General features: G+C 37.9%; 1 protein-coding gene across 1 annotated transcript in view; it reads right to left on the bottom strand.

Moving 5' to 3' along the window:
* The window catches only part of ADCY1 (adenylate cyclase 1), a 155519-nt gene that overhangs the window by 55445 nt on the left and 81427 nt on the right, over positions 1-18647 (bottom strand). Inside the window, exons 5-6 of the mRNA XM_032183180.1 lie at positions 15600-15727; positions 492-650 (exon numbers count right to left, since the gene is read on the bottom strand). Of these exons, the coding sequence (XP_032039071.1) occupies positions 492-650; positions 15600-15727 (287 nt within the window). The remainder of the gene's footprint in view (positions 1-491; positions 651-15599; positions 15728-18647) is intronic.

The raw sequence follows: 18647 nt of genomic DNA on the forward strand, positions 1-18647 counted from the left end.
AGGTCTTTAAAAGATGTTTAGATGTTGAATTTAGTGATATGGTTTAGTGGAGGACTTGTTAGTGTTAGGTCAGAGGTTGGACTCAATGATCTTGAGGTCTCTTCCAACCTAGACAATTCTGTGATTCTGTAAATTGAGTCCAAGGACACCCAAGGAGTACTTCAAATTCTAGGACGTGCTTCATGGAATGGCTGTAGGTTTATGTGCATGTTTAAGAGAAATCCTTTTTTCTTCTTCTTTTTCTTTTCAACATTTTACTTCTAATCTAATCTATTTACTAACATGAATCTTAAGACCATTTGGACAATTCCACAGCGGACATCATATAATGCAATGATTACTCCTACTGTACAAAACCCTTAATCCTTTTCATCAATAGTGATTACATTGCAAATTCTGCAAAGGAAATAAATTCCTCACCTATACAGGTATCTGATTCTTTATATATATTTTTGTTTGTTTGTTTGTTTGTTTTTGTTCCTCATACTTACCCAGGCAACCCTCCAGCTTCCATTACATTGGCTAAAGTCACATCATTTGACCAGACATCGTATTGCCATTTTCGGAGACCCAGGACCCCACAAAGTACCCTTCCTGTATGTAATCCAACTCTCATGTTGAGATCAACCTCTGTGGCTTCTGCAACAGATCTGGAATATATAGCATCATGATATTAGTCTTTAGACAACAGCATTACTCTTTATTTTCACTCCTTCCCCCAAAGTTAACAGATGTGTACATAATTGAAAAGGCAGGAACTTTTCAAAATCTCAGATGGTGTATTCAGGTACTGTTCTTTCCCTTCACTCTTAGGGTAGTTTCTAAACCTCAATTGTAATTATAGAGAAATTATTCTCTTGTTCATATTTTAATTAGTTTTGAACCAATTTCTCAGTATTTCTAAATTTATTGAACAAGAAATTGATTTTCCAGGTTTTAATGAAACACAGTAAAGGTTACATTTCATTACATTTAATACAGGAAAAGGAAAAAAAAAAAAAGCATAGTAAATGGGTTTTGTAATGAAACTTTCCTAAAACGTTTAAGTTTCATTGTCTCATTTTCAGTATTTGCTATCACATTTATACAGAAGCTTAGGTATTTTGCTGATTTTGCTGAAACAAATAATTTTCTAGCTGTAACTCAAATAACTCAAAGACAGACAGCTTAACTCTTGCACTTTCCTGTTTATCTTTCATCTCACATTTACCTACTTCTTTTTTTACTCTCATAAATATTCCTTTTTCCCAATGTGTGCTTATTTCATCAGGATGACAAGCAAACACAAGGTGATTGTTGGAATTCAAAGAAGAGTGTTGAAACTATCTTATTGGGCTTAATTTTAACCTGACATGTAAATAAACAAACATGTTTCAATCCTACCACTACTCCAGGCTACTTTCAACTCGGTATTAAAATGCAATACCTGGCGTTTTTGTAAAGCTTCGCTTTACTGGTTAGTTTTGTCTCTTTGTCACAGAAGACTTGCATTAAATGATTAAATTTCTCTTTTTTTTTTACCATAATTTGTTGTCACTCAAAGTAATTTTCTCCTCTGTTTTCAGTTCTACATCTGCAATATCAGAACAATACTTCCTTTTCCTTATTCCTTTTTTTTTTTTTTTTGGTGGGTTGGTTGGTTGATTTAAAGGTAATAGTGTAAAATGTTAAATCTGTAATCGAAACAATACAACATAATCTGAAAACAGAGATGGTATGGATCCCTCCAGTTCGTCTGTGAAAGGTTGAAAAATAAATTAAAAAAATATTATTGTCTCAGTAATGTGTCCACAGTTTTGATTTATGGTGTTCTCTAAACTCACCCTTTAATTAAATTTCCACTTTGATGAAAACATACTCAGTTAAAAACTAACCTTTTTTTTTTTATTATTTTTTTTCCCCAGGTGTCTCAGATTGTCAATCATCTTGGATGATACTTATTTAATAATTCATATTTTTCATCTGATCCCTCTGCTACTGCTAGGGAACTGTTGCAACTACCAGTAATCACACAGAGTTGTGCTGTGCTTCTATCTTTATGGTATGCTTAACTAAGCATAACTTCCTGTGGTGAGTCTGAAATGGCACAAACATATTTAAAAATTCTTGTTTCTGCAGGAGAAGAGTTATGAGGAGGTACTATGAAGCAATGACTCCACTCTCTTATAGAAGTGCAGGACAAAGAATATGGTGAAACCACCACATCAGTGCAAGAACAGTAGATAAAGAGAAATTATAAATACTAATATCTCTCCAAAGCTGCTGCAAGAGTGGCAGAGAAACCACCTCTATGGACTTCAACTCATAAATTAAATCTAGTCTTCAGAGATTCTCATTGTACATGTATACCTGGGAAAGGGGGAATTAACTGGTGACGTCGTTATTAAAAGCATTTTTAATTTTGATGCCACTTTTGAGGAAGGATTCTTTATCTCTGTGAATGGAGTACGCTCTCACCCTACCCTGACTTGTGAACATTGAAAAGGAACCTTGAAGTTAATGAACTTACACAGTACATGCAGAGGAAATGCTATGCATGAATCTTTGCAGCTTTTCCCATTACAGCGGCACCTGGCATTCCACAGTTAAGTTGCAGTCCAAAAATAAATAAAATGGGAGAATAAAAAAGCTACCTAATCAGTGTAATATTTAATTTTCTTTAGGATTTCAAATTAAACTTTCCAAAAGGATGATGCTCTGGTTACAATTTTCTCTTGGCTTTCATTGACTAATGTATTTTTTTTAAATATCATCCAAGTACAGTGGATTTGTTGGAGAGGTCTTTAAAATGACTTTTTAGTTATTCCAGAAATAGCTATTACATTTTTGTCTTGTTGTACTTTTAAAACTACAATTAATTGAAAGGACACATAGAATCATAGAATCATAAAGGTTGGAAAAGAACTCCAAGATCATCTAGTCCAACCATCACCCTACTAACAATGTCACCCATTAAACCATGTCCCTAAGCACCAACTCCAACATTTCCTTAAACACCCCCAGGGATCGTGACTCCATCGCCACCCTGGGCAACCTGTTCCAATTGTAAGTACTCTTTCTGAGAAGAAATGTCTCCTAATTTCCAACCTCAACATCCCCAGTGCATCTTGAGGCCATTCCCTGTAGTCCTGTCACTAGTTATTTGCGAGAAGAGGCTGAAACCCAGCTCCCCACAACTTCCTTTCAGGTAGTTGTACAGAGCAATAAGGTCTCCCCTGAGCCTCCTCTTCTTGAGATTAAACAACCCCAGTTCCCTCAGCCACTCCTCATAGGACTTGTGTTCCAGGCCCTTCACCAGTTTTGTAGCCCTCCTCTGGAACTTATTCCAGTACCCCAATGTCTTTCTTGTGGTGAGGGGCCCAAGAATGAACACAGTACTTGAGGTACGGCCTCACCAGAGCAGGGGGACGATCACCTCCCTGGTAAGCCAGGATGCCATTGGCCTTTTGACCACCTGGGCACACTGCTGGCTCATGTTCAGGTGAGCATCAATTAGCACCCCCAGATCCTTTTCTTCTGCACAGCTTTCCAGCCACTCTCCCCCAGGCCTGTAGCACTGCATGGGACATGTAGCACAGGACAAGATGTGGGGTGAGGAGCACAATATATCGGGCCTCAACTTAAGCAAGGAGCTTCGCAGCCATGAAGTGCTGAAGTATGTACCATGTCAGCTACCACTAATGTGAGTAACGTGGAGATCTTTTGTCCTCAACAGGAATTCAGGCCTACCACAGTTTTCAGTCATATTTTATACAACAGGAGAGAAAGGCTTATGCACTATTTTCTAACAAAGTATTTCCTTATCTTATTTCTACCACTGCAAGTCAGAATTCCTTTTTTTTTTTTTTTCCCTTTTTTTTTTTTTTTCCCCAGTATCTGTTCCTAGTCAAGCCTTAAAAATGACTCCAAGGAGTCCTAAAAGGATTCCACTCTTACAGGGCTTGCTGCATACTTGGCAAAGCACTGAGGAAATGAAAGGAGCTAACAATATAAGCCACCTAATGATAACTTAACCTTTGTATCCTTACCTGTACATTTGTAGCAAACAACTGACTTTATACCAAGACCTGATAGCATGCAAGGCAAAGTATGTTAGGATTATGGTTTGCTTGCCTATCTATGTTCTCTTGAATAACTAAATACTTGTATAAATATCTTCACCAGCATACCTGCAAGTGTGTATTTCTCTATTTGTAAATTAATGTTAAAAAAGTTTTCATTTAAAACGGCATATAAAACCTCATGTCAAATGTATGCTTTTCTTTGTCCTAGCTGGCTCAGGAGAAAGGGGAAAAACTCATCTGCTTGTAGAAATTTGAATATCATAACAAATTAAATGAAAAAAAAAAAATGAGCAAAGAAATACAACATGGATGATTGTACTCCTTGTTAAAAAATCTGCACTGTATAATGTACCAATGAACCATAAAGCGGAATCTGAACACATTTGGTTTTTCACAAAAGATTTCCAGAAGTAGTCACTTAGTAAAAAATCTAAATCAAGAACAACTTTTCTCATTTTTCCAAGAAACCCCAGTATGTTTCAGGGATGCTTTCATCATTAAATTTGAGTCAGGAAAACGAAAAATGAAACAAAATCAAACAAACAAACAAACAAAAACTTCATGGGCAGTTTATTAAACATTTTGAATTTACTTTGAATTTATTATGTGTCCCTGTGTCCCCTAATTTTCATGAACATACCCCAGTGAACTATCAAAAATGAAGAATTTAAGTAATGTGTAAAAAAGAGGCTTCAAATATAACATCAGAATCATAGAATATCCTGAGTTGGAAGGGGCTCAAAGATTATCAAGTTCAGCTCCTGGCTCCACACAGGACCACACCAAAATCAAACCATATGTCTGAAATCATTGTTCAAATGTTTCTTGAACTCCATCAGGCTTGGTGCTGTGACCACTGCCCTGGGGAAGCTGTTCCAGTGCCCATCCACCTTCTCAGTGAAGAACCTTTTCCTAACATCCAACCTGATCCTCCCGTCACAGCACCATGCTGTTCCTTTGGGGCCTTTTGCTGGTCACCAGAGAACAAAGATCATCGCCTGTCCCTCTGCTCCCACTCATGAGGAAGCTGCAGGCCATCATGAGGTCTCCCCTCAGTTTCCTCTACTCTATGCTGAACAATCCAAGTGACCTCAGCCACTCCACATATGTCTTGCCCTTTAGACCTTTCATCATCAGAAAAGTACCACAATCATATTTCCAAACAGCATCAACTTTTTTTGTAATAAAATATCACAAGAACACCTAATGATACATTTTAAATTAATAATGCATTTCTGCAAAAATACCAGTACTTCATAGACAAGCCATGAACCGGCAAACTAAAAAAATTTTAACGAATAAATTATTCATTATAACTTATTTTTCTTAGGTTTGGAAAAAATATTCTCAAAAATTTTCCAAATGTTAATACAAAAGGAAGCTCAGAAACAAATGGGACTATATACATATACGTATATATATATATATGTGTATATATATATATTAAGCTGTAGGCTTGTAGAGTCTATTCACTTAGAAGATATTCATCTACTCTGACAGCTTATGTCTCTTACTAATCCTTTACATTTTAGTTCTCTACTTAGCTATAAATATTTCATGTGCTGCTACATATGGTCAAACTCATTTAGATAATCTGCAGAATTGCTCTGTGAAGTAAATACATTTATCCACACCCATGCTGAATTTGAAGCAACAGAGGAAAAAAAAAATAGAATCTCTGTACCCAATTTCCTTTAAGTTATTTAGATCCTTTCTTAGGTCCAAAAATACCTGCATAGAAATAGATGTTTCCTGGTTAAAGGCATAGACAAGATTGTTGGTTCAGTTATATATGTTTGATTTTTATGTATGCACAGTTCTAAGATAACAGTGCCCTTTAACCACAAGGAATTTTGCATGTCTCCCTAACTATATCTGGGTCATTTCCACTTCAACATAATTTAGAAATGGTTAGTTCTTGGATATTAATGACAAAGAATGTCTTTCTGTGAACTAACGTCAGATTGGGAGAATATCAACTAATTTGCTAGTTACTGCTACAGAAGCCATGAGGAGGAGGACACTTAAAATGAACGTGCTCATAGAAGGTAAAAACCAAAAAACAAACAAACAATTGAGCAGATTGATATTACCTAACACACATGTCTTTGGAAGGCAGACACCTGAAAGCACTGAAATAATATTTCAAATACCAAGAAAAGAGTATTTCAACCCTGAATGGCAGTCAGTTCCTGGCCTGGGCAGCCCACAACCTTCTCTGCATTTCTTACTCCACCCTGCAGCCCACCCACCAGGATGGATGGATAGAAATGGTATGGAGCAGATCTGTAGCAAAAGCCTGTGGGACTGGCAAACACCATCTCAGAAGGAAACAGGGATTTCTATGCCCTCAGGAGAAAACCCAAATGAGGGAGCATCACTATTGCAAAGCTCTGCTTTACCCTGCCTGTTATCATGACCTAGCACCTGCTCGGAGCTCACAGTCTCACTTTTCTATTATCTACAGGTTTCTCTGAATAAAAGAGAAATAAAAAGACGGCAACAGTGACCCTCCCCTTGCCAGGCCCTCAAGGAACACCTTGTGCCTGTGTAGCTGTGGACAGGAAGCAGTACAGGTCCCCAGTGTGCAGTTTGGTGGGGAGGCTCTAGCACTCAAGGGTGGTGGCAGCACAGAGAAATGAGGAAAAAAAAGTTAGCGCTGGGGATGGCCATGAGCAGGATCATCCCAGATGCAGCACAGAGCTAGCAGCTGTCCTTGTGCCTGTGGGATACCAGGTAGAGGGAATGGATTCTTGGGAGGATTGCAGGGTTCTTCTCCCCAGGGTCTCTACTCCATGCTCCTGGGCACTGAGTAAGGGCTTGGATGAGAGAGAAGGAAAAAGAAAATTAAGTTGAGCCCAGGATGGACTGCCACACCAAGTGATGGATGCTGCTTATTCCCAGTCACCAATACCTCTCTTGGAGCACCTAATTTGGCCTGGGAGGACATAGCACAGTTGCAGAGGGAGCCATTGGTTGCTGTGGAGGCTTCTCCTGTCTCCCCCATGGCTACCCACCAGGAATCTGTCAATTCTGCTAGGACACAGCCACACTCCAGGATGTACCTGTGCTTCATGAACATGATGTTCCACACCCCTTCCCTGACTCAGAAACAGTACTGGCTAGAGCTGCATACTTTCCCAGTATGTTGCTCATCTGGAGTAAGACAACAGAGACCTGGAGCAAGACAGCCTGGGCTATGAAGGACTGATTGCTTCAGGAAACAAGAGGTTCACTTTGACAGAGGTACAAGCTAACAAAAATTTCAACAATGATGGTGAAGGCAGCTCATGATAGACAACTTTTTCCTCATCTGAAAATTTATGCACCTGTTGCTGATTCTCCCAGAATTCAAGGTGAATGCACTCCCACCTGTCCAGACATTCCCAAGCCCAGGACTTCTGAAGAACCAGCAATGTTTACACCAGGTAACATAGTGCCTCTCTTGCTCAGACAAAAGAAGACTCCAGCAGGACTCTGGCCATTTCACTTGGGCTTTTTTAAAGGGGCTATTGTTGTACCCATTCTTCCACAGTTCAGCCAATGACCAAGCTCAGAGGCAGGAGATTGTTCAAGTATCAGCCTCCACAATGCCCAAACAAGCATCCACAGAATGTGCAGGTGGAAAACAAGCCCAACTTCATATGTTAGGCCTTACATGGATGACTGATGGAGTCATCCATATGAGGTGGAGTCATCCATATGTGATACACTCACCTATGTGACACAGAGAAAAGTTGATTTATCTCCTGTTAGACCCCACTGAGGTGCCTGGATTTCAAGAAGCAAGGATTCTTTCCTTCAGACCTCTTCAAACTCCACATGTAGTAGGAACATTCAATACAGAGGACAAGACAAGTCCTGTTACAAAAAAAAAAAAAAAAAAAAAAAAAAAGGTCCTCCCCCATAATACATATAGGTTAAACTGAAGTATTCAGGACCAGCTGCTGCGATCTACAAATGTGCTGCCAATGTGCTAATGTAGACATAGCCACTGATCCAGCCAGTGTTGCAATTTTCTCTGAGTCAGTACTAAAATTGACTCCCAGTAAGATGTCAAGGGAAGAAGTATTGTGAAAATGTACCATTTATGTGACAATACGAATGATTACATGACCCCATTACATTTCTAACAAGTTTATGAATGTTATCCCAAATATTCTATTCCAGTCTCAAATCTAGTATTTATATCCTGCTCACACATTCCGTCCTCATTTCCAATTAGAAACATTATTGTTCACTTCTTGCCCTGTGGATTTACTAAGCACATTTAAACAACTCACACATTCTATATCCTAAGAGTTTATAGTTGTTAATTGAGCCAAAGGATTATTTAATATAATTTATATCAGTTGATGAAGAGCTCCACAGGGAAGGGCAAACTGCTAATTTAAAATTTAAAAAATTTCCCTGCCTCACACTATCTTAAATCAGAGATCTAGTCATTATATGGGGAAGAGGGGGAAGAGCATGGTTAGCTGAGCAAAACTTCTCCACACAGCAAACAGCTAGTAAACATCTATTGAGAAAGTAAAATACTGGAGCAAATATACTGGAACATTCAATTGTAGCAAACAGTTTAAATAAGGTGAAGAGCATACTTGGACTAACTGACTTCGAAACTGAGGTGAGGACAGTATCTTCCGTATTAGAGGTGCTAATGAACATGGCCATTTAAATGATATTCCTAAGAAAATCTGACAGTCCAAACTTAAAAGCAACATTGGTCATATGCAACACTTAACCCCCACTTAAATATTGCTGTGATGGCTTAAGTGACTCTGAATTAAAACAGCTAGCTTGTACTGAGGCACTGACACAAAACACACTGACAACACAAGTTCCTTTGGAGTAATATGAGAATATAACACTATCTGCTTTGTTTCCTTGTTTGTTTGTTTTATGAAAAAGAGAAAAGGATCTTTCCGTCATGATTCTAGTCTGACTTTAACTGCGCCCCTGAAAAAACTGCTTTGTACAAGGCAGATGAAATTGTGACAAGTTTGTTGTTGTTGTTTTATAATTTTCTGTGAAAAATTATAATTCTATTTGAAACTCTCAATCTAAATGTAATTGAGACAACATTCTCTGATGATACTTGCATGAAGCATCATGTTCTAGGACACCTAAATAAGAGCTACACAGAGCACTAAGAGAACAGAAAGTATCAATTTACATGAACTCAACATTCAACTCAGTAAAATCACAGATCTCTCAAACAACCACTAGGAACTTCTATTCATTGATTTCCTGGGGAAAAAAAAGGAAACAGTGGTGGTATATATCTCTGGGATAGGCACTTTTGACAGATCCATCTTTATTAGATGGTATTATCATGCTTTTGTATATTTATTTATCCTAGGTAACATGACAAAGCTGTCATAAGGCATAATGTCTTCAAAATATAAGTTTACAATGCCATGGCCTGGTTTCTTCAGTAAAGTTAATAGACATTTAGAACAGTACCACCTGGCATCCAGCTCTGACACTGGATAATAGGAGTTTAAAAACAAAAATGACTGCCTCTCATGAGACTGATAAGCTGCTACACCTAGTAGTCATACCATTAAAAAATAAAATGTTTCATTCCAACTTTACCGTCATAAGTTCTACACTTCTCCTTTTCATTTGCTCATCATATTTTCAAACAAATTAGCTTGGGCAATCCATATTCTGGCTTTGGTCTTTAAGAAGGACTGAAGACATTTTCCTAATCTTCAGAAGAACCTATTTTCCTGCTTTGGAGCTATTTGTGCACTTTGCTAATCCACGTGCTTCTGTCAACAAGAGTATTTGAGCAAGTGGAGGTGCTGCTCCACTTGAAGTAAAAGAAAAAAATAAAATAATACTGCCATCAAGGGCAAGAGTTCATGGAATGAATCATTTTCCTGTTTTCCCTCATAAGCACAACTGGAATATTCATTTAACTGAGAAAAGAAATATGCACCAAGCCTGGATCCTTACTCACATTAATTCCTCAAAAAACAAAACAAAACAAAACAAAAAAAAAAACAGAGAGAGAATTCATTTTGCAAATATACAAAGGAAATGGATAGCTTTGCCTCTTCTCCATTTTGCCCTCTCTCCCCATAATCTGGTTACTGACTACACACTCTGAAGTCTTCCGAACTTATAAATCCTGTTAAAAATATAATGTTGAAATTTTCATTTAATTATATTCTACTACAGGTATTAACTAGATGTTTACCAGATGTTTCTAGATAACACGCTGCTTAGAATCTGCCCATCTGCTTAGAATCACAGAATCACTGAGGCTAAAAGGGGTCTCTGGAAATCATGTGGATGAACCTCCCATCTCTAAGCAGGTTCAGATACAGCAGGTTGCCTAGAACTGTGCCCAGATATGTTTTAAATATCTCCGAGGATACAGACTTCACCGCCTCCCTCTGCAAACTCTCCAGTATTTGAACATTTCCATGGCAAAAGGTTTTTTTCTTATGTTTAAATGGGAATTCTTGTATTTCAGTTTTTGCCTATTGGCTCTTGTCCTATCACTAGATACCACTGAGAAAAGTTTGGCTTCAATCTTTTTGCATCCTCTCATCAGTTACTTGTATGCACCGGTAAGATCTCCCTGAGTCTTTTCTTCTCTAGGTTGAAAAGTCCCAGAATATTCTACCCTTTTAAATTCAATTCCTTTTTCAAATTTACATTGTTGTGACAGCAGCCAAAAAATAATAACATACAAAGGGAACATAATTAATTTCTAATATTGGTCAAATTGAGAATTCAAAAAAGAAAAGTTAAGACAGTTATTATTTGTACACATGAAAGATAGCATAACTAATGAAATAATGATTAATACTGAGCTTAAAAGAGAGAAGAGCAATAGGCACTGTTTTCCAGGAATTAAAAAAAAAAAAAAAAAAAAGACTTCTGAAAATGTGTAAAAGGCTTGTATATTTAACTATGTGTCTTCTAAAGCCCAATGCTTCCTTATAAACATAGTATGGAAGAACACACATAAATAACTTTTGGATCTTTTTTCTATTTCAGGATTTGTCCTTTGTGCGCTATGTTGTTAAGTACTCCCTTCCAGTGTGTTTGTAGGGAAGAAGAGTACCATACAGTGATTCTTTTAGGATTTTGTGTTAACACGGATGATCATATATTATAATAGATTACAAAGTCTTTTGTCAGTTTTACAACTTTTACAAAGAAAACAGGAAGTATTTAAATATTCATGTTTTGAAACAAAGGGAGAATATGGACTCATTTACCCAACCCTTAACATTGTGATTTATTTTATAAATTAATATTACAATAAATCATGTGGACTGGACTAGAAATGGGAATCAGCCTTCATGTGTTTTACATACTTCTCTCCTATTTTTAATTCTTTAAAGTCTTCTGCAAAGAAATATCAATGAATACAGGTTCACATAAAAAGTTCAGGTTGGTATGAAAGAACAGTATATGTGGTAATGCCCATGTTCCCCTAAGTCATTAGCAGGGTTTGAAGAAACAGCCATTACTTCCATTGAGACAAACTCTCTTGAGAAAAGCATACAGTGAACTCAGTGAGAGGATCATAATACACTCTTCTACAAAATCAAGCCTTTGCACAAATAAGCATGATCTAAATTTGGAAAAACAATTGCATCATGTATTCACCTGTATATATGTGCATATTCATCCTCACATACAAATGTCTGACATGAAAAATACAAAGTGGTCAAAGATTTATTAGAAATAATAAAGAAGGTAAAATGTTCCAAATGCCAGGCATGGAAATTTGTGAGAAATTTGCTTTTAAGTCTCTTTCTGATTGACCAAATCCCTCAACTTGTTATTCCTATTACCTGAGGAATAATGAATATTCAATAAACAATACTTATACTTATTGAATAAATTGGGTAAGGAGCCGAAAATTTCATCTCTGAGTTGAAGAGAAAATATTTCTGTTGCCACAAACAGGTAAAAATTACTTTAAAATTCTGCTTTAAAAATCTGCTTATAAATTAGAAATATTTGGAGAAGTCCCTGGGAAAGAGACTGATGGGAAGAATGAATCATGTGATTCTTTTGTCTAATTGGCTTTAGAATAGAATTCTGTAACATCACATGAACATACATAAGGTAAAGACTGGAAGACAGACTGAAATAAAGAAACACAGCAGCCAGCAGCATCATATGGACTTAATAGATTTTTTGTTTAATACAGCACTGAAGTATAACTGAGGAGTAACTGGAATTATAAAACACATAATTTGAATTCAAAAGGCTTATGTTTGTTTGTTATATATATATATATTCTGTATTTAATAGTTAACTATTTTTAAATTGAGATTACACTGTGGTCTATTCACCTTTGCAGAGAAGGTAGGTCTTCTTTTTGTGCAACACAAAAACTTACGGATTAAGTGAGGGGAAGCAGAACTTTGAATCAACTCTGTATTTCCAGCAGCCCAGCTAACACCAGAGAAAAGAAATAACTGACTACTGGAAACAGTGACCAAACACTTTCCATTACAGAAAAGGTGAAGGCTCTGATGTGGCACACTTTTACAGTGCCCATCGCACATGATATACTGGAACAGCAATCTCATCCCACAAGCGCTGATCATTATTTATTTAGATATAGAATTAATACAGGTGTGCACTCCCTCCTACAGCCTCTCTATAAAACACAAGTATTTGCATGCATATAGACACAGAATAAGGCAATAGTGAAGAAATCTCAATCCCTTTATCCCTTCCCTCCTGTGTAATGAAACAGATCTCCAGCTCTTGCTAAAAGCTCATTCGCAGTTCTCTCACATTCACATTTTTCTTCTTGGTAAAACAACAATCCATGCAGACCTCTCAAACATAAAAAAATCTTTCTTATCAGCAAGTAAATTTCACATTACATTTCTGAAAAGTAGACTAAATTGAAGGTTTAAACATGACATATGGAAATGAGAAATCTGAAAGCTATCATTTTGGGAATACAAACAGACACAACAGACATACATCAAGACTGGTTTTAAGATTGCATATTGGTGTGTGAAAGGAGCAGTTTAAAAACAATAATTCAGATTTCTTTCTTTGTGGAAAATAACAACTGGAATATTTCATGATTTACCATGATCTTTCCATCTTCTAATAAGTACATGCATGTGCCTCTATATACTTGTACTTGTGCCCTTCTTTTTTTGTCACAGTGATTAAATGGACTGGAAAATTGTTGTATAGAATCATCCTTCCTAAAAATCGGTATATCTGATTTTTATACCTGTGACCTGAATGCAACAGTACTAATTGTTAGGGGGGAAGACATGGTGGGGAAAGGGGATGTACCTCTGAGTGAAGAAAGCATGCCTGAGAACACTATCACTCTAAGTAATGGCAGGGAAATACTTTCGAACTGTACCAATGCAATCAGCAAGAGCTCTAGAAATGCAATATGACCGATTGCCCAACTGAAATGCTTCTACACCAATGCACACAGCATGGGAAACAAGCAAGAAGAATTAGAAACCACGGTTCAATGAGACAAACATGACCTGATTGCCATCATGGAAATGTGGTGGGATGGATCACATAACTGGAATATCAGAATAGGGAGCTACAAACTCTTCAGAAGGGATATACAGGGAAGGAAGGGAGGTGGTATTCCTTCTACATTAGGGAAGGAATTAATTGTGACGAGTTGCCTTTGAGAAACAGCCATGGACAGGTTGAGAACTTATGGGTCAGAGTTAAAGACCGCAACAATAAATGACACCTTGTGGTTGGGGTCTACTACAGGCTGCCTGAGCAAGGGGAGCCTGTGGGTGAGGCATTCTTGCTTCAACTACAAGAAGTGTCACACTTGCATGCTCTCATCCTGATGGGGGACTTCAACCACCTGGATGTCTGTTGGGAAAACTACAGAGCAGGTTGTAAGCAATCCATAAGATTCCTAGAGTGCATTGAGGATAACTTCCTGGTCCAGGTATTAGACAAACCAACCAGAAGAGAAGCATTACTTGACCTGGTGCTCACCAGCATGGAAGAGCTCATTAAAGAGGTCAAGACTGGAGGTAGTCTGGGTTGCAGTAACCATGTCCTGGTTGAGTTTATAATCTTGAGGAATACAGGCCTGGCAAAGAGCAAAGTCAGCACCCTAAACTTCCAAAGAGCAAACTTCAAGCTATTTAAAGACCTAGTAGCTGAGATCCCCTGGAACACTATCCTCAGGGACAAAGGAGGTGAGCAAAGCTGGAGACACTTTAAGGATGTTTTCCTTAGAGCACAAGAACTCTCCATCCCCCATCATAAAAAAGCAGGCTGGGAGGGCAGACAACCAGGATGGCTGAGCAAGGACCTGCTGGTCAAACTGAAGTGCAAGAAGGAAATGCACAGGCAGTGGAAGCAGGAACACTTAGCCTGGGAAGTGTACAGAGATATGGTCTAGATGTGCAGCGATGGGATAAAGAAAGCCAAAGCACAGATGGAACTAAACTTGGCAAGGGGTGCTAAAGAATAACAGGAATGAATTCTGTCCTCAGACCAGTACTGTTTAATATCTTCATCAATGACACAGACAGTGGGATCAAGTGCACCCTCAGCAAGTCTGCAGATGACACCAAGCTGAGTGGTGCAGTCAATACACAAGAAAGAAGGGACGACATCCAAGTGGACCTGGAAAAGCATTGAGAAATGAGGTTCAACAAGTCCAAGTGCAGTGTTCTCCACCTGGGCTAGGGCAATCCTGGACATGAATACAGACTGGTAGAAGAACTGATTGAGACCAGCCCTGCAGAGAAGGACTTGGGGGTTTTGATGGATGAAAAGCTTGACATGAGCTGTCAGTGTGCGCTTGCAGCCCAGAAGGCCAACTGCATCCTGGGCTGCATCACCAGAGGCATGGCCAGCAGGTTGAGGAATGTGATTGGCCCCCTCTATTCTGCCCTTGTGAGGTCCCACTTGGAGTATTGTGTCCAGGTCTGGAGCCCCAAGCACAAGAAGGACATGGAGCTCTTAGAGTGGGTCCAGAGGAGGGACACAAAGATGATCAAGAGGCTGGAGCACCTTTCCTATGAAAATAGGCTCAGTGAGCTGGGGCTGTTCAGCCTACAGAAGAGAAGGCTCTGGGGTGACCTCATCACAGACTTTCAGTACTTAAAGGGGTCTCATAAAAGGGATGGAGAAGGACTCTTTATTCAGGTAAATAACAATAGGAAAAGGGGTAAAGGTTTCAAACTAAAAGAGATTTAGATTAGAGGTTAAAAGGAAATTCTTCACTCAGAGGGTGGTGAGGCACTGGAACAGGTTACCCAGAGAGGTTGTGGATGCCCCATCCCTCGAGGTGTTTGAGACCAGGTTGGATGAGGCCCTGGGCAACCTGATTTAGTGGGTGACATCCCTGCCTATGGCACGGGGGTTGGAACTAGCTGATCCTTGAGGTCTCCTCCAACTCAGGCCATTCTATGTTTCCGTGACTGTATGAATGGTAGCAGGCACTGTTCCTCTGAAAATATCTCTTATGAATGCCACACAGAAGCTGCTGCAGCACTCCTGTCCAGGTATACCACATGCAATACTTACGTGATGGTGTCAATCATGTCCAGTCCCATTTCAACACAGCAATGGGCATGATCCGTTTTGGGCTGGGTCAATCCTGATACGCAGTAATAACAGTCACCTAGGATTTTTATTCTTCTGCAATGGTTTTCCTTTAATAAAAAGAGAATTGGAAAAGTTTTACTGTTTATATAAATGTTATAATATTTAAAGGAGAAAATATTCTCCAACTATATGCAGTCAATCAGGGAAACCTTTTGTGTTCATGTGAAGTAATTTACAGTCCATGAAATCTAGGTTCCCTGTAAAGAACAGCTGACATATGCACATTTATTTATTTATTTTAAAATATATACATTTAAAATAGTGGTCAGCCCCACATTGCTTAACACACGTAGGATAACATTGTTTAACATAGTTCTGAACAAAAATTATTCCGTTACCCTCATGTTAGGTCAATACGAATTCAAGATTTGCAAGGACACTTCATTCTGTATGAATACAAATGAAAGGACTGAAGTCAAAGAGCTACTGAATGTTAGGAAAGAAATGTATTTTGAGAAGCTTTTGTTCAAATCCAGTTCCAGTTACTAGGAAAGACAATTTGAAACTTGAAAAAGAAAATTTGTAAAGGTACCTACATCTGCGCATTACCAATACATAAATCACGACTTAAAAACTTACGCACTCTCAGCATAAACGTGATGTACCTGCACATCAGAAGAAGTCACTTTTCATTGCCATTGAATTTATCTACTGCTTGCATACAATTCAAGTTCTACAACTATAGAAATCTGGCTAAGTCTCTCCCATTAAATTTATCTACTGCTTATATACAATGCAAGTTCTACAACCGTAGAAATCGGGCTAAGCCTCTTCCATTTTGAAAAAGCAATGATAGGATATGATAATTACTACATCACTGTGAGTAGAAAGTTCATTCCTGAACAGAGAATGCATAACGAAGTGCCTTTTAACAAAGCCATGACTTTAACTAATAAAGTATGAAGAAACATGAGGAGACGATAGTATACCTTCCAGCTGGACTACGACAACTTTTAACCATTTAGAATATGGCATAAAAAAGTAAATAATCTGACTAAAGAAATACACCTTACACTTTTGTCTTTAGTGACAAAAGGCTTGGAGGGGGAGGGGGTGTTGGTGGTGATTTTAAACTGGAAAAAATGGCCTATTTATACTGGTTTAGCATTTCAAATGACATATATCCTCATTCAATCTTATGCCTACAAGAATCGTAGCCTTCCTGATTTGACCACAGCCTCCATTGCATATTCCAGCTCAGAAGTGATGGTTATACATACAGTGATCCTGTCCTGTCTAACATGTCATACATAGTATTCAGGGCTTATTATTACACACTCTTCCAGCTGCTGTCATTCCCAAGCCTGTATATGTTTCTGAATATTGAACAAGTATTATACTTTAAGATTTACCTCAGTTCAGGTACAGAAGAAGGCACGTTAACACTTTGGGAAAATCGGTTTGCCTACTTCTTTTTATGTGCATATTAATTTAGCAGTAAATTCATATCTTCAATCAAAGAAACAAGTCATGTTTTTGGGTATGCCTAACTAGTAGAAAAAGCTTTTCTAAGAGAGGCTACTTAAAATGGCTTCTGCTGTACAGCACAATTTAAAATATACTGTTATTTATCATTGTTCATATATAATTTAATGAATGTGAGCATAATTATTCTGGAAGCATTGTCACTGGGGCCTTAAAGTATCCCTGTATCCTCTAGCCACAAAATGTCTCACGAATTTTACTTGAAGTTTTAATAGGATATTTTGAGATCCCTGGTTAACTGGTATTATAAAAGTAAAAGAATTATTGATACAAAGTAATATGCAAACCTCGAAATCCATCCTGACACAAAACACACCTTCCAACTCAAGGTTTTTGGACAGAAACCACTAAGTTTTTTAATAGAAACCACTCATTTTAAGTAGAAACCACTAAATTATACTGCCAAAATAAGCCACTTTTAAAAAATTGTGGGCAAATCTTGAAGGAGTAGAGGGTATTCAATAGTTCAGGCTGAGACCATCTTTCCAAAATAAATGCAGTTTTGTCCCACAGTTTACAGTCCTCCATAAAGCTCTTTTCATCTTCAAATTTGGTATGCATGGTCTGTGGACAGGCAATGACTATTTGACCCAACCAAAAGATATTCAGAAAAGCCATTTCAGTAATCTGGGGCGGATAATATGTATGTGTTAATTGATCAGTATTCACTCTGCTTCAGTGTCTATGTCCAAAATGGCTCATTTCAAATTACTTGTTTTTCTTAGAGAGTTTACTGTGCTATAGACCAGTACTTCACATTTTACAGTGGGATACAGGAAATTACTCTATCAGACTGGCACAGCACAGTCTAGCAGACTGGTAGATAGTTTGAGAAAGGAAAAGACAGTACAGAGCTCAATCCATTTCCACTTTCTCATGTCACTTCATTACTCATGCAAATGAAAAATAAAAGAAAATAAAACTAAAGCATTGTCTAGAAACACATCAATTCTGATGGAAGATATATGGCTAAATCACCTGGTGTTTTTGAAAACACTACTCTGTTCCTTATCAGATGTTATCTCCACTTTTCTTGTTTATAATCATCAATTAGTATACGGTAATCTCTAGCAAAATCACTTGTTTTCTTTTCCTCTCTATGTGAGACAAAATTCCAGGAAGGAGATGCAGCTTTATAAGAGCAATCTTTATAAGCACTGATAAGCAAATTAACAAAACAAACTCTTTTCCTCTCTTTGTTTTGTTTCCTCAGCACCTTCCAAAAAAAAAAAAAAAGCCCTTGACTCAACAATATTTTTCACACTTGCAACAGTGACAAATTCAAGTGTGATAGGTATAAATTCTAGTTACAGATAATACAAGCAATGCCTGTTACAAACAGCTGATAATTTGGTTTTATGAACATGACAAAAAGCACCAGAGATTAGCACAGCATTATCCAGGCAGCTTGCCCACCTGTTGTTCCTTACCAAGGTATTCCTGAGCAGATCTGCAGAATTCCCCCTGGCACAACCGACATTC

This window comes from Aythya fuligula, chromosome 2 (assembly GCF_009819795.1).
Source record: "Aythya fuligula isolate bAytFul2 chromosome 2, bAytFul2.pri, whole genome shotgun sequence".
NCBI lineage: Eukaryota > Metazoa > Chordata > Aves > Anseriformes > Anatidae > Aythya > Aythya fuligula.